This window comes from Pagrus pagrus, assembly GCF_965226575.1.
Source record: "Pagrus pagrus genome assembly, chromosome: 2".
Taxonomy (NCBI): domain Eukaryota; kingdom Metazoa; phylum Chordata; class Actinopteri; order Spariformes; family Sparidae; genus Pagrus; species Pagrus pagrus.
Genome location: NC_140186.1, coordinates 2,593,616 through 2,611,822, shown reverse-complemented (window position 1 = coordinate 2,611,822; position 18,207 = coordinate 2,593,616). Strand labels below are relative to the sequence as shown.

General features: G+C 38.1%; 1 protein-coding gene across 16 annotated transcripts in view; it reads left to right on the top strand.

Moving 5' to 3' along the window:
* LOC311268083 (uncharacterized protein) overlaps window positions 1-6,491 on the top strand; it is a 34,905-nt gene extending 28,414 nt beyond the window's left edge. For 14 of the 16 annotated variants that reach the window (XR_014623918.1, XR_014623919.1, XR_014623920.1 and 11 more), the window contains 2 exons: window positions 106-207; window positions 3,442-6,491. Coding sequence is in view for 1 of the 16 variants with exons in the window: in XM_084371457.1 (XP_084227583.1) it covers window positions 3,442-3,460 (19 nt within the window). In the remaining 15 variants the exon portion in view is untranslated. The remainder of the gene's footprint in view (window positions 1-105; window positions 208-3,441) is intronic. The other 2 variants (XM_084371458.1, XM_084371457.1) reach the window with 1 other exon arrangement.
* The last annotated feature ends 11,716 nt before the right edge of the window (window positions 6,492-18,207 follow it).

The window sequence follows — 18,207 nt, the reverse complement described above, 5'->3', positions numbered from 1 at the left end:
TCAAAGTGTTTCTGCAGTGATGGTGCGTTCAGGGACTCTGAGCAGTTTATTTCACTGTGTACTTGAGTGAAACCTGCAGAGTAAACACACTTGATGTGTCTGCAGGTCTGTGAGCTTCACTCAGTGGCGGATTTAAGAAATTTGGGGCCCAAGGCAAAGGCAGGCATGGGGCCCTCTGAAATGAGAAGACACCACACAAAACAACAGGTCAATTATACAGATACATACATTTTAACTGAATACACATGTATTATTTGTTTTACCTGTTGTCCCTCTCTTCCTGTCCCTTTTTCACGTTGTCTCTCTCCCTCATTCTGAAAACAAACACACACAAAACACAGTATAAGACTCTGACCCAGTGGTGAAGTGTAAGTATATTTACTCAAGTGCTGACGTAGACATATTAGGGTTTCATGCAACTTAAATTTTGTCTGCTCCGCTGTATCTCAGAGGCAAATACTGCACTTTCTACTCCACATCATTTACGTTGCTGGTTACATAATTCAAACCCTTCCTGCCCAGTGAAAACCATGTACCCTCAAAATGATGATTTAATGCTAATATTTGTGATAAACTGAAAGAGTCTTCCTTTGTGGGGCGACTTCTTAAACCAAAACTCTATAAAAAATCGTCTTGGGCCAGCTGGAAAATACATCATGGCAAGACTTCAGTGAAGTTAGTTTTAAGTTGGATATTCGACATTCGCAAGCCACTCCAACATTTCAAGTGCACCGGTATTGCAGACTTTACAGTAAACACACGGAGAAGACGGCTACAGCGTGTACCGACTTCCTGTTTTCAAAATAAAAATGTGGGATATTTAAAGCAGAGATACTGTGTTTAAAGCTATTGAGCTAAGATGCTAAATTTTACATATAGCCTAAAAATTAATAAAAAATTATGAACAGATGTAAAACGTAAAAACAAGAGGTGTATCTCATGCAGCCAGTGTAGTTACATGATCCCAACATGATTTTGAGTCAATTGATCACATGACCGGGAAGTAATTGAGCTAAAATGCTCATATTTGCTAAAAATGTTAATATTTGCTAATAAAAATTAATAAAAAAATATTTCGAGATGTAAAATGTAAAAACAAGAGGCGTATCTCATGCAGCCAGTGGAATAACATGATGCAACACTAGTCGGGCTCCAATGATTTTATTATAACAAACATGTCCCTTGTTTCTATTGGCATAAGGGACATTTCCAGGTTTTGTCCATGGACAGACATGAGCCATGGAACCACTGGTCACAGTCATCACATTGGATCTGTTTAATTGAAAACAAATTATATATTTCATTATTTTTTATTCATTATTATTTGACACCTAAACATTATTGTATTTTTTTTCATGGCTATATAACAATTCAACATGTCTTTAACTGTTTTTCAATTACTCACCCATTGTACAATGGCAGTTCCTGGTCCTGGTGGCTTGAAGGTGGCACACATAGCACAGCAGTTTTGATCATAAAAGACAAAAAAAAACAAAAAACATGTATTTAATTATATATACCTCCTATCTATCTAGTTTTTGTCTTGTTTTGTATTTGTATGCTTAATTAGCCTTTACCTGAGGCTGCTTCATCTTGTTGGAGTGAATGGGACATAACGCCCCCTTTCCACTTGACATCCACCCATTCGTCTTTCCATGACATGTTCGCCTCATCATGAAGTACTCCCTGAATAAAGTTTATATTCATCATTCTCTTTAAATTCAGGTCCCTCGTGTCCAGAGATTATCACACACATTTGCATCATCACCATGTTCAGATCAACCCCCAAGATGGAGATACACTGTTCAATTTTAGGAACCGTGTTCAAATCTAAATGAAATTAAAATTAACTTGTTAAGGATACAGTGCAACATCCATGCAGGATACAAAGATTGCATCCTGCATGGATTTCAGCCAGTCACACTAACGGAAACAGGAAGACACAGGCAGTTATGTCAACACCTAGCAAAATAGAAAAAGTTTCTCTCTGTTAGCTCTTACTACAAAACATGTATTCAGGGACACGCATCAATTGATAACATTTTGAACTGACATTGCTGCAGATGTAAAAAATGTACCGTGGGTCATTTTTATAATCTATTTTACAAGTGAAGTCCCAGCAGCTAAGTCAGAGCTTTAAGGTCTGAACATTGAATGCAAATGTATAAATCACTGGCTTTACATCTTTGATCAAGATTTTGACCCATATCATTTTAGAAATGTCATATTTTCCCTTTTAGAGTTATCTATCCCAGCTATTGATCATTAAAGAGCCTTGGCATGTGGCCCATTGAAACACTGTATCCTTAACCAATTAATTTTAATTTCATTTAGATTTGAATACAGTTCCTAAAATTGAACAGTGTATCTCCATCTTGGGGGTAGTAGTTGTTAATAACTTCCTTAAGTTACATAGTTTCTGATGTTTTCTCAGCCTCTGTAGCAAATAGAAACGAAATTCAAAGCTTACTTCAAAATGACTCGTACGCTTCCTCCTTCAAGGAATACTTATCGATATAGGGGGAAAAATCACCCCTTGGACAGTTTTGATACTCACTAGTTTATCTCTACACGACGGACCCTCCCCAACAGGTGTCGACGTCGTCGTTGTTGTACCTGCCGGGTGTGGGTTGCTAGCTGCTGCCGCTGCCGCTGCTACTGCTGCTACTGCCGCTGCTACCGCTGCTGCTACTGCCGCTGCTACCGCTGCCGCTACTGCCGCTGCTGCCGCTACTGCCGCTGCTGCTGCTACTGCCGCTGCTACTGCCGCTGCTGCTGCCGCTGCCGCTACTGCTGCTGCAGCAGCCGCAGTGAAGACAGTCGTCACTTTCTGTAACTTGGAGATCAGCTTTCTGTTTTCCTCCTTCTCTCTCCTCTTGTCAGCACGGCTGGGGCAGCTTCTTTTCATCTGTCTCTTTTCTTTACTTGTCTCTTCTATACTCTCCCCTTCTTCTCTCGCCACTTCGCGCCGTTTGTTTTCGTTTTGCTGCTGTCTTCCTGGATCTGTTCTGCACATGCGCAGTAAGATGGACTGATCCAATGTAGTAGAGACTGAAGGGGGGGCTCCGACACACACATAATACGATTAGCATTCTGCTGCATTTTAGCGAGAGGATTTTAATCAAAAACATAATTAATGTGCGCAAATAAGTAATAACTGTATTAACCATAAGTGTATGAGGATTTTTATGGGGCCCTCAGGAACTTGGGGCCCTAGGCAACCGCCTAGTTTTGCCTAATGGTAAGTCCGCCCCTGGCTTCACTCCAACATGTTAACATGAGAGCTGAAAGGAAGCTGGCTACGCTACACAGCCGCTCCACTTGTGGTCTGAACAGGACTGAAGTCCTGCTGGTCTTTATATCACTGACTGACAGCTGATGGAGGGAGTCTCTGTCAACACTCATGTATCACTTCTGCTGTCTCTCTGCTTCTCTCATCAGGTGGTGGTCGTCAGAGTGAGTGATGAGAAAGGTGGAGGTGTTGAGAGGATCAGCTGTGTCCTGATGATCCAGAGAGGTTGAAGCAGCACCATCAGCTGGTGGGTGGAGAGGCTCTGACTGGGTGGAGAGGAGAGCTTCATCCAGCAGTGACTGACGGACCAATCACAACACGTGGAGATGATGTCAGTGCTGCAGTGTGAACTGCTCTGAGATCAGCTCCACTGTCCAGTCCAGCATCATCCCTGTGTTCCTCTGGATGTGACAGAGTGTCATCAGTGTATCTGGACTGCTCTGCTGCATCTGCCGAGGAGCCGTCACGTCAGGAGAGACACAATAATGAGTTAATTACTCGTTAAGAGAGACTTGATGTTCTCTGCAGTCAGGTGGGACAAACGTGTGCATATATCAGCGTCGCCTGAAGGCAGAAATCTAATATTGTTGATCCGTTGTGTAAATGTACAGTCATTTAAAGTGTGCACAGGTTAAACTAGTGTGAACTAGTGTAAAGTCTGTGGCTCTCTGTTTCTCTTTGTGTCTCACCTGCTCACTGTTGAAGGACACAACTGTTGTTCATCTTCACTTCATCCTGAATCTTGGAGGTTGATGTCAGAGTGCTGAAGTCTGCACTTTAAGGATCTTTCTCATCACTGCTGGATCATATTTCTGTGCACTTGTTCTTTTTTCCTGCCTTTCTTATACTAAGTGTCTCGGTCCTGTCGTTTCTGTGTCATTATGTGTGTTTTATAGCTGTTTTCTGCTCTTGTGTTGTCTTTGGCCCGTTCTCCAGTGTTCTGGTTTCCCTCCTTCAGGTGTTTTTCTGTTCCTTTCCCTCACCTGTCCTTTCCCCGCCTCACTCCACCTGCAGCTCCTCCCCTCGTTAGTGTGTGTGTGTTTAGAGGCTGTGTCCAAATTCAGGGGCTGCAGCCCACGAAGTGCGCATTTGAAGGCCAATTACGTCACAATGCTGCGCGAAGGCTGTCCAAATTCGAGGGCTGCTTCAAATGCAGCCCACAAATGCAGCCTGGCCTTCCCTCTGTTTGGAGGACGCATCGCTACTATCCTTCGCGGCCCGCTATATCCCAAGATCCTTTGCGCACCGCTGTTCAGTCCCAAAACAGAAGAGGAGGCAAGAGAAAATGGCGACATCAAGTGGCGAAGACATGACATTTAAATTTAAGTAATGGGTTTATACTCGGTTTTTAGTCATGTAACATCCAACGCCAGATATGTTAAACTTCCAAATTTAAGAATATTCAAAACCTCCAAATTTCAACTTTAAGTTAAAATACGTGACGCTGGTAATGCTATGGTAAATATAGTTGTTATTCACCAATGGCTTAATGTTTATTTTGTAATGTTGATGATTCAATTTAGATTTGACACATTTTGTTGTTAATTTTTATACACACACAAATAAATGTACACGTTTGATAGATTTGAACCAAAACAGACTTTAATGCATCTCTTCATTCACAATCGTGACGTAAGGGTAAGGGGCGGGAACATCTGGTGAGGCAACCAGGAAATACCCCGAAGGCTAGACCGTCCCATTTAACAACGGTGGATGAGGCTATCAAAGACCGGTCCGAAGGACCCGGCCCTCGTGGACCGCGAAGGCTAGGCCACTGAAGGCTGCAGCCCCTGAATTTGGACACAGCCATAGTCTTTGTCAGATGGTCCGTTTCCTCCCGTGTTTCACCTGAGCCCGTTTCCTCCCGTGTTTCACCTGAGCCTGTTTCCTCCCGTGTTTCACCTGAGCCCATTTCCTCCCGTGTTTCACCTGAGCCCGTTTCCTCCCGTGTTTCACCTGAGCCCGTTTCCTCCCGTGTTTCACCTGAGCCCGTTTCCTCCAGTGTTTCACCTGAGCCCGTTTCCTCCAGCGTCTCCTCGTTTCTCCCCGTGGTGTGTTTCCTGCTTTTTGTTCCTGCTGTTATTTTCCTGCTTTATTCCTCGTGTTTTTCCTGAGTTGTACTTTTGCTTTTTCTTAGTTTCTACTTTGTATTTTTTGAATTTCCTCTTGTTGGTTTTTGGGTTTCTCTGGTTTTTGGGTTGTTCAGCTTTGGTTTAATGACGCTTACTTTTGTTCCTTATCCTCCCTGCCTCCCTTGTGTTTCTGTGTTTGGGTCCTCACCTTTTCTCACTGACGGTGCTGGTTCTGACCACTTTGGTGCCCTAGACAAGATTTTAGCTGGCGCCTCTCGCATTGCAGTCAGTTTCACCATCAGTGTTCATACACTCACACAGAAACTGCATGTATGTATTCAATATTTTAAAAGTGCATCTGAAGAGAGAAGAGAAGTATATGTGACCGCTGGATGTCACATTTTAATAAGAAACAGATGCTTGGTGTGTGTTGTACATGAGACTAATATAGACTAATAATGTAAACACATGAGATTCATTCAACTTTATCGTCATTGTAATTCAGTCTAACCAGAGTGCAAAAAGCAGTAAAGTGCAGTGAAATTAATATATATATACATATATACACATGTGATGAAGAGGTCAAACCATGGTGAAAACTCTGTTTGTGACATCAGCAGCTTCCTGCCTTCTCACACAGTGAAGTGAGTCTGTCACCGGGCAGATTTAAAACCACTGCAAAGACACATGTCCCACACTTCAACCCAAAAGACACGCAGTTATTCAAAGTGAGGACTTGGACTCACAGTGTCTTTGTCTTACACGCTCAGACACAACAGCAATAATGACTTTCTCTGGTCCAGATGTTTTAATCTGCACTGATGTGATGAAGCTGTTCATCAGCCTCATCCAGCCGTCTGTCAGCTGAATATCAGCATCGTGTGTTTGGAAGTTTCTTGATTGTGTTTTTCTTTTTCCTTCTTCTCGTATCTGTTCTGTCACACTTCATCTGGTTCTGACTGGAGATCAGATGTCAAACTTCATATTTACTTTTGTTTTTAAATGTCTTTTCACTTTTGTCGATGATGTCACATTTATTGTATTTATCTGCACATGACGTGTTGCTTTATGTGCAATGTTTCAGTGTAAAACTGATCAATAAATAAAGTGTTTTTGCTGAAAGTTCACATCCTGTATGAGAACATTTACTTCTGATAGTTTTTCTGTTTGTACTTTTACTGAAGTAACTTTCTGAATGCAGGACTGTTACTTTTGAGGTACTTGTACTTGAATATTTCCATTTCCTGCTACTTTATACTGACTTTATACTACCAGAGCTGAAGTAGCATTTTAAACATATTTATTTTATCTGCAGTCAGATTAATAAAACACTGATTCTGTTGAATATTGGATCAGATAATCAGCCTGATAACTGGTTGAATAGTATACAGTATATACATACATGTAAAATATGTTTCATTTACTGTTTTCTCTTTTGATACTTGAGTACATTTAATATCAGATACTTGAGGACTTTGACTCAAGTACTACACTGAAGGGAACACTTCATCGTCACAGTATAACACCAAGTCAGGTAAACTTCAGGGACATCAATCTGTGCATGTAGGAAGCACAAGTGATGGAGAATCAGTCTCACCTGCTTTGGTGCAAATGAAAGTGCCAACAGGTGCAGGAGAGGAAAAAGAAAGACCACCCCCCAAAAAGAGGATGATCTTACATGTGGTGGCCACAGACAGCTGCTCTCTCCTTTTCCTTCCTGACTGGTTCTTGTCTGGTTTTGTGTTCTGATAGTTTTCTTTGTCACTACTGGCAGCATGAGGCAGTACCTGCAGCCCAATCAGGTCACACAGGTAGTCCAGCTCCTCCAGGAGGACACATCCATATGTACGGTGGCATGAAGGTTTGGTGTGTCTCCCAGCAGTCTCAAGAGCATGGAGGAGACACCAGGAGAGCTGGACAGGACTGTAGAAGAGCATCAACCAGCAGCAGGACTGGAAACTGCTCCTCTGTTAGAGGAGGAACCTGAGGAGCACTGCCAGAGCCCTACAAAATGACCTCCAGCAGCTACTGGTGTGCAAGCTCCTGACTCCACGAGGGCCCGACGTCCTCTAGAGGGACCAGTGCTCACAGCCCAGCACCATACAGGCTTGTGGGGTCCATACACACTACAGTCACACTATGAGTTGCTGTGATAAAACCCACTCAAGTTGGGTCGGACTGTGATTTGAATGTTTTACTTTGATTTTGGATCCAGCCCTCAATGAGTTGATGCTTCTGGTTTCCACTGACCATTGTCACGTCATACGATGTACATCAGTAAAGATTTTCAGCCTGAATAATTCATTCATTAAGACCTGATGTGTGATTAAAGTGTTCCCTCAGTTTGTGTGAGCAGTGTACAGACTGCCCCTTTAATAAACCAAACTAAAAGACCATTAGCCACATTTACTGCCTCTTCCTTTTTGCTGCTGTTCAGCTCAAGTTTCTGATGTTGGTCTTCTTAAAAGTATTTGACATTTTACTCCTCTGAATGATTTGAGCAGCTTGTTTATGACTGCAGTTGTTCAGTTTGGCCTGAGGGTGGCGCCAAAAACGGTTATCTGGATCAATAAGGAGGCTGTTTTACTTTATAGTGTCGACAGCAGAGTTTTGGTTTGATGCCTGAAACCTGTTACAGATGCCAAACATTCACATTTAAGTATTTCTACTACAACTGCTACAAATACAAAAACTATAACCAGTCATCAGTTTAAAGATCACTTAGTGTTTCCTTTTGTTACAAACCTGTAATGTTGATTAAACAGCTGTCACAGTGAGTCATGAAGACTTAGGTGGGACAAAATCAAAGCACAGGTCAGACTTTTTGTAAACACATTATATATTTGACTTGAAGCTTGAAGTGTCTCACAGATGCTTCAAAATATCACACACATAACAAATGCAGTCAATTACTCAGTGCACATTACATGACCATTATCTTCTACAGTGACATGATCAACTGGATAACAACAAAGTAATCTAATTACATTGGGATTACTTTAAAATCAACACATGACAATATTGCACCTTGTACTATAACAGGCCCGTGCAGAGACCTTTGTAGGGGCAGGTGCTCGAGAAAAAAAAAAGGCATAAAAACTATAATATATATATATATATATATATATATATATATATACATAGGGGAGACCGGGGATGATAGTAACACTTTTTGTTTGAGCAAGTGTAACTCAGTGGTTGTTTGTGCTAGAGATCTCACATTTTGACATGTAGTACCCATATTTGTCTGCTGTAAATGACATACACTTGGACTTCTACTACACCATCACAGATTATGTAAATTAATGTCAAATACAAAGAGGTATGTTGTTACAACCTACCCCAGTACCGGGGTGAATTGTAACACTACTTGAGGATGGATGTAACAGTTAAATTATACTTAAAAAAAGATCCACACTTAAAATGTATGCAAGCACTTTAATGGATAATAAAGAAGGAACAAGAAAAAAAAAAAAACTTGTCAGAATACAAAATAATGATAAAAAGTAAATAAAAAGTACTTAGTAAGTACAACATAAGGGGAAGGTTGTAACACTTTGTAAGAACAGTTACAACCCTCCCCATGCCAGGCAGCCATTAAAAAGCTAACCATTTTTAGCATTTAGCTTCAAAGTTAGCACTATTGCAACACATCAAATTAAACTAGAGAAACTACTACTTGAGCTTATGTAAGTGAAACAACTGTATCTACAACACAATGGACACTATGCAAAAAATATTTGTGATGGAAATTTTTACTTTCTTACCTGAAAAATCGTTTTTTGGCTCCAGAACAGACAGTTTTCAACTCAGAGACACGAGGCTTCACCAGTGAGCTCAATTTGTAAGTGGGCATGGCCTGTATTGATGACATCACCACAGCTTGTTTCTGATTGGTCAAACTGAGAGTGTTACAACCATCCCCGGTCTCCCCTATATATATATAGCAGTGATCATAATGATGAGAAAAGAAAACACATTATCTAAAGGTGTAGTGACTAGTCCTTCCTTTGTTCACTACTGGTTGTGAATTGTTTGTTTTGACATGTACTTGAGCAAATGACCAACGAAAACTTCCGGATGTGTTTGATATAATAATCGTTATTTAATTTCTTTATAAGGCCACATACTGTTTGCTCCATTATTCACCACACCTGGTAACACCACTGAGTAAATCTAAAGTACCTGCCCGACCCCCGCCCACATCCGGTTCAGGTCAGCCACAAAGGAAATACTGCCGCCTAGCGGTTTGGTGTTGTAGGTGATTATAAATGAAACATGGCAATAAATAAACATGGCTCCTACACGCCAGCCCCTAATTGCGTCTGGCAGAAGTCAAAGCAATTAAAAAACATAAATTAAAAGGAGCCGTACATAAGTGAATCACTTTCAAAATATATGAATATGCATAAGAGCATAACCCAAGCTTTTACATAAACCACTGCACAGATAAATCAAACTGTGGCTTCACATAATAGACATAGTTTTGTTATAGGTCTTTCTATCACATTTGTTTTGGTTTGAAGAAGAACCACACGCACCAAACCCTTTCTATCTGGAAAGGTTTTTTCAATGAAGTCGTAGTTGTATTGGCTAGGCAAAATGGATGGGAAAGCAGTTTTTTATACCCGGTGCAACGGTAAAACATGAGGGAAATTATAGGTTTGCTGATATTTCAATGGATTCTTGTTCAGAGTGATCCTGACTATCACTATAGAACATATCAAGACATTTTACTGTATGGTTTTATAATAAATTCAATTCAAAATCCCTCCCAGTGTCAAAGTGCATCAAGGCGAATGGATAATATCCTCAATTTCAAAAATGTATTAAAATTATTCCTTAAGACGTTTGCTAATATTTTCAATTGATTCTTGTTAACAGTGATCTTGACTATCACTATAGAACATATCAAGACATTTTACTGTATGGTTTTATAATAAATTAAATTCAAAATCCCTCCCAGTGTCAAAATTCAATGCCATGTCTTAATATAATAGAGGACTCCTCCGCTAACCTCAGTTCCTCACAAATCGATCATCTTGTTGATAGCACTGCAGGCTCATTGCGAACAACACTGGACTCTATTGCCCCCCTGAAAAGGGCCTGGGCTCTCATGGATCCTGGCCGCACCCGGGTCGTGGATCGTGGATGCACCTACTGCTATGGCCCTGCCTGATCGTGGATGCGGCCACTGCTATGGCCCTGCCTGATCGTGGATGCGCCTACTGCCATGGCCCTGCCTGACACCCACCACTACTGTCGCTAATATTAGTCACATCTCTGTTACATACGTTCCACTACTATTATCGTAATGCATTACTACATACCATCCTTACCATTAATCACTACTACTGTTATCACTAGTAATCACATTTCCATGTGCATTTCATCATTATTGCTGTAAAACATCTTTGTGTACTTTCACTCCTGTCAACCATCGCTTATAATTGAATACATTGTGATCTCGTTGATCTGCTCTGTACATGCAACATCTATTGCACGTCTGTCTGTCCTGGGAGAGGGATCCCTCCTCTGTGGCTCTCCCTGAGGTTTCTTCCGCATTTTTTTTCCCTGTTAAAAGGGCTTTTTTTTGGGGGGGCAAGTTTTTCCTCACTCGAATTGAGGGTCGAAGGACAGAGGGTGTCGTCTCTGTACAGATAATATCCTCAATTTCAAAAATGTATTAAAATTATTCCTTAAGAGGTTTGTTGATATTTTCAATTGATTCTTGTTCACAGTGATCCTGACTATCACCAAAGAACATATCAAGACATTTTACTGTATGGTTTTATAATAAATTTAATTTAAAATCCCTCCAGGTGTCAAAGTGTAACATGGTGAATGAATAATTTCCTGCTTTTCAAAAATGTATTAAAATTATTCCTTAAGAGGTATGCTAATATTTTCAATGGATTCCTGTTCAGAGTGATCCTGACTATCATTATGGAAAATATCAAGACATTTTACTGTATGGTTTTATAATAAATTCAATTCAAAATCCCTCCCAGTGTCAAAGTGCATACTGGCGAATGGATAATATCCTCAATTTCAAAAAATTATTAAAATGATCCCTTAAGAGGTTTGCTGATATTTTCAATTGATTCTTGTTCACAGTGATCTTGACTATCACTATAGAACATATCAAGACATTTTACTGTATGGTTTTATAATAAATTCAATTCAAAATCCCTCCCAGTGTCAAAATTCAATGCCATGTCTTAATATAATAGAGGACTCCTCCGCTAACCTCAGTTCCTCACAAATCGATCATCTTGTTGATAGTAAATTATATTCAAAATCCCTCCCACTCTCAAAGTGCATACTGGCGAATGGATAATATCCTCAATTTCAAAAATTAAATAAAATTATTCCTTAAGAGGTTTGCTAATATTTTCAATGGATTCTTGTTCAGAGTGATCCTGACTATCATTATGGAAAATATTATTGAAAACCCCAAGAAAGTCTTTAGTAACAAAAAATAAAATCCAACTTTCAAAACAAATTTACATAAATAATTTTAATAAATTTTTGAAAATCAGGAAATTATCAATTCGCCTTGATGCACTTTGACACTGGGAGGGATTTTTTTTTAATATAATTTATTATAAAACCATACAGTAAAATGTCTTGATATGTTCTATAATGATAGTCAGGATCACTGTGAACAAGAATCCATTGAAAATATTAGCAAACCTCTTAAGGGATCATTTTAATAATTTTTTGAAATTGAGGATATTTTCCATTCGCCAGTATGCACTTTGAGAGTGGGAGGGATTTTGAATATAATTTACTATCAACAAGATGATCGATTTGTGAGGAACTGAGGTTAGCGGAGGAGTCCTCTATTATATTAAGACATGGCATTGAATTTTGACACTGTGAGGGATTTTGAATTGAATTTATTATAAAACCATACAGTAAAATGTCTTGATATGTTCTATAGTGATAGTCAAGATCACTGTTAACAAGAATCAATTGAAAATATTAGCAAACCTCTTAAGGAATAATTTTAATAATTTTTTGAAATTGAGGATATTATCCATTCGCCTTCATGCACTTTGACACTGGGAGGGATTTTGAATGGAATTTATTATAAAACCATACAGTAAAATGTCTTGATATTTTCCATAATGATAGTCAGGATCACTGTGAACAAGAATCAATTGAAAATATCAGCAAACCTCTTAAGGGATCATTTTAATAATTTTTTGAAATTGAGGATATTATCCATTCGCCTTGATGCACTTTGACACTGGGAGGGATTTTGAATTGAATTTATTATAAAACCATACAGTAAAATGTCTTGATATTTTCCATAATGATAGTCAGGATCACTCTGAACAATGCATCAAGGCGAATGGATAATATCCTCAATTTCAAAAATTAAATAAAATTATTCCTTAAGAGGTTTGCTAATATTTTCAATGGATTCTTGTTCAGAGTGATCCTGACTATCATTATGGAAAATATTATTGAAAACCCCAAGAAAGTCTTTAGTAACAAAAAATAAAATCCAACTTTCAAAACAAATTTACATAAATAATTTTAATTAATTTTTGAAAATCAGGAAATTATCAATTCGCCTTGATGCACTTTGACACTGGGAGGGATTTTTTTTTAATATAATTTATTATAAAACCATACAGTAAAATGTCTTGATATTTTCCATAATGATAGTCAGGATCACTGTGAACAAGAATCAATTGAAAATATCAGCAAACCTCTTAAGGGATCATTTTAATAATTTTTTGAAATTGAGGATATTATCCATTCGCCAGTATGCACTTTGAGAGTGGGAGGGATTTTGAATATAATTTACTATCAACAAGATGATCGATTTGTGAGGAACTGAGGTTAGCGGAGGAGTCCTCTATTATATTAAGACATGGCATTGAATTTTGACACTGGGAGGGATTTTGAATTGAATTTATTATAAAACCATACAGTAAAATGTCTTGATATGTTCTATAGTGATAGTCAAGATCACTGTTAACAAGAATCAATTGAAAATATTAGCAAACCTCTTAAGGAATAATTTTAATAATTTTTTGAAATTGAGGATATTATCCATTCGCCTTGATGCACTTTGACACTGGGAGGGATTTTGAATTGAATTTATTATAAAACCATACAGTAAAATGTCTTGATATTTTCCATAATGATAGTCAGGATCACTCTGAACAAGAATCCATTGAAAATATTAGCAAACCTCTTAAGGAATAATTTTAAATACATTTTTGAAAAGCAGGAAATTATTAATTCGCCATGATACACTGACACTGGGAGAGATTTTAAATTGAATTTATTATAAAACCATACAGTAAAATGTCTTGATATGTTCTATAGTGATAGTCAGGATCACTGTGAACAAGAATCACTTGAAAATATCAGCAAACCTCTTAAGGGATCATTTTAATAATTTTTTGAAATTGAGGATATTATCCATTCGCCTTGATGCACTTTGACACTGGGAGGGATTTTGAATTGAATTTATTATAAAACCATACAGTAAAATGTCTTGATATTTTCCATAATGATAGTCAGGATCACTGTGAACAAGAATCAATTGAAAATATCAGCAAACCTCTTAAGGGATCATTTTAATAATTTTTTGAAATTGAGGATATTATCCATTCGCCAGTATGCACTTTGAGAGTGGGAGGGATTTTGAATATAATTTACTATCAACAAGATGATCGATTTGTGAGGAACTGAGGTTAGCGGAGGAGTCCTCTATTATATTAAGACATGGCATTGAATTTTGACACTGTGAGGGATTTTGAATTGAATTTATTATAAAACCATACAGTAAAATGTCTTGATATGTTCTATAGTGATAGTCAAGATCACTGTGAACAAGAATCAATTGAAAATATTAGCAAACCTCTTAAGGAATAATTTTAATAATTTTTTGAAATTGAGGATATTATCCATTCGCCTTGATGCACTTTGACACTGGGAGGGATTTTGAATTGAATTTATTATAAAACCATACAGTAAAATGTCTTGATATTTTCCATAATGATAGTCAGGATCACTCTGAACAATGCATCAAGGCGAATGGATAATATCCTCAATTTCAAAAATTAAATAAAATTATTCCTTAAGAGGTTTGCTAATATTTTCAATGGATTCTTGTTCAGAGTGATCCTGACTATCATTATGGAAAATATTATTGAAAACCCCAAGAAAGTCTTTAGTAACAAAAAATAAAATCCAACTTTCAAAACAAATTTACATAAATAATTTTAATTAATTTTTGAAAATCAGGAAATTATCAATTCGCCTTGATGCACTTTGACACTGGGAGGGATTTTAAATTGAATTTATTATAAAACCATACAGTAAAATGTCTTGATATTTTCCATAATGATAGTCAGGATCACTGTGAACAAGAATCAATTGAAAATATCAGCAAACCTCTTAAGGGATCATTTTAATAATTTTTTGAAATTGAGGATATTATCCATTCGCCAGTATGCACTTTGAGAGTGGGAGGGATTTTGAATATAATTTACTATCAACAAGATGATCGATTTGTGAGGAACTGAGGTTAGCGGAGGAGTCCTCTATTATATTAAGACATGGCATTGAATTTTGACACTGGGAGGGATTTTAAATTGAATTTATTATAAAACCATACAGTAAAATGTCTTGATATGTTCTATAGTGATAGTCAGGATCACTGTTAACAAGGATCCATTGAAAATATCAGCAAACCTCCTAAGGAATAATTTTATTTAATTTTTGAAATTGAGGATATTATCCATTCGCCTTGATGCACTTTGACACCGGGAGGGATTTTGAATTGAATTTATTATAAAACCATACAGTAAAATGTCTTGATATTTTCCATAATGATAGTCAGGATCACTGTGAACAAGAATCCATTGAATATATCAGCAAACCTCCTAAGGAATAATTTTATTTAATTTTTGAAATTGAGGATATTATCCATTCGCCTTGATGCACTTTGACACCGGGAGGGATTTTAAATTGAATTTATTATAAAACCATACAGTAAAATGTCTTGATATGTTCTATAGTGATAGTCAGGATCACTGTGAACAAGAATCAATTGAAAATATTAGCAAACCTCTTAAGGAATAATTTTAATAATTTTTTTAAATTGAGGATATTATCCATTCGCCAGTATGCACTTTGAGAGTGGGAGGGATTTTGAATATAATTTACTATCAACAAGATGATCGAGTTGTGAGGAACTGAGGTTAGCGGAGGAGTCCTCTATTATATTAAGACATGGCATTGAATTTTGACACTGGGAGGGATTTTAAATTGAATTTATTATAAAACCATACAGTAAAATGTCTTGATATGTTCTATAGTGATAGTCAAGATCACTGTTAACAAGAATCAATTGAAAATATTAGCAAACCTCTTAAGGAATAATTTAAATATTTTTTTGAAATTGAGGATATTATCCATTCGCCTTCATGCACTTTGACACTGGGAGGGATTTTGAATGGAATTTATTATAAAACCATACAGTAAAATGTCTTGATATTTTCCATAATGATAGTCAGGATCACTCTGAACAAGAATCAATTGAAAATATTAGCAAACCTCTTAAGGAATAATTTTAATAATTTTTTGAAATTGAGGATATTATCCATTCGCCTTGATGCACTTTGACACTGGGAGGGATTTTGAATTGAATTTATTATAAAACCATACAGTAAAATGTCTTGATATTTTCCATAATGATAGTCAGGATCACTGTGAACAAGAATCCATTGAATATATCAGCAAACCTCCTAAGGAATAATTTTATTTAATTTTTGAAATTGAGGATATTATCCATTCGTCTTGATGCACTTTGACACCGGGAGGGATTTTAAATTGAATTTATTATAAAACCATACAGTAAAATGTCTTGATATGTTCTATAGTGATAGTCAGGATCACTGTGAACAAGAATCCATTGAATATATCAGCAAACCTATAATTTCCCTCATGTTTTACCGTTGCACCTGGTATAAAAAACTGCTTTCCCATCCATTTTGGCCAAGTCGGGCACCCGTACCGTAAGTGCAGTAATAGATGCGCAACAGATACTAAGCGGCGGCTGACTTGACTGGGCTTTTTCAATCGGCGGCTGTCGTGACCGCAGTGTAGTGAGTAGTCCTTCCTTTGTTCACTACTGGTTGCGAATTGTTTGTTTTGACATGTACTTGAGCAAATGACCAACGAAAACTTCCTTTGTGTTTGATATAATAATCGTTATTTAATTTCTTTATAAGGCCACAAACTTGTCAATAATTCAAATAAAAATAAACTGAAAATTCACTCTAGCACAGTCGAAAACTGTTTGCTCCATTATTCACCACACCTGGTAACACCACTGAGTAAATCTAAAGTACCTGCCTGACCCCCGCCCACATCCGGTTCAGGTCAGCCACAAAAGAAATACTGCCTCCTAGCGGTTTGGAAACATGGCTCCTACACTGTCCTTTAGCTACTGTGACTCACAAATGTCTCCGTTTGCGGGACTAATAAAGGACTTCTGCTTCTTTACAAAGCAGGAAGCCCAGCTGCCCACTCCCCACTCGGCACCATTACATATTTGATGTGTATATGAGCAACACAGAAACCGCACGCTTTGTTTTTTTTGTGGGTTTTTTTGCGGGCGCTCATGCCGCCCCTCCACCAATTGCAAGTACTTTAAGTTCTCATAACATCATAATTAGAATCATCGGTATGTATGTATGTATATTATATATATATGTAACGGAGTAGATGTGTCCATATTAAATTGTGGCAAAACAGTCGCAACACCGCCACCTACTGACATAGTGGGGGAGGGGCATGGGAACAACACAGGAGAGAGGACCTTGCTATGATTCCGATTGTCCCGACCGAGACTGACTTTAACCCATGCCGATGCTATGTTGTCTGCTGTGTTGCAGGAAAATAAACCCCTTGTAATCCACTTGACTGTCGCCTGTCATGTATGAAGCCACGGTAGTGTGGAGCTGCATTAACAGAAAAAAAGGGACCTGTCACATATATATATAAATAAATATATATACACACACACACACACACATACATGCGAAGACCCCTTCCAAAAAATTTTAATATCATGGAAAAGTTTATTTATTTCCATAATTCCATTCAAAAAGTGATAGATTCAGGGCCCACAATTTAAACGATTTCAAGTATTTATTTGTTTATTTGTACATAATTTGGGCTTACAGCTCATAAAACCCACGAAAACAGGAATTCAAAAAATTAGAATACTGTGAGGAAATCACCATTTACTTCTCAATTTTTGCAGAAAAAAAAGAAAGAAATTAGGATCACATCAAATCAATCAGAATATGGTACTTTCAAAACGATATGTCAATCTTCAATACTTGGTTGGGAATCCCTTTGCCTTAATCACTGCAATCGGCCTGTGGCATTGAGGCAATCAGCCTGTGGCATTGAGGCAATCTGCCTGTGGCATTGAGGCCATCGGCCTGTGGCATTGAGGCCATCGGCCTGTGGCATTGAGGCAATCTGCCTGTGGCATTGAGGCCATCAGCCTGTGGCATTGCCTGGGAGTTATGGAAGCCCAGATTTCCTTGATGCTTGCTGTCAGCTCTTCTTTGTTTTTGGGTCTGGTGCCCCTCATCTTCCTCTTGATAATACCCCATAGATTCTCGATGGGGTTTAGGTCCGGCGGGTTGGCTGGCCATCAAGCACTGTGATGTCATGGGCATCAAACCAGGTTTTGGTGCTTCTGGCGGTATGGGCAGGGGCCAGGTCCTGCTGGAAGATGAAATCTGCATCTCCATACAGATCCTCAGCAGAAGGAATCATGAAGTCCTCTAAAAC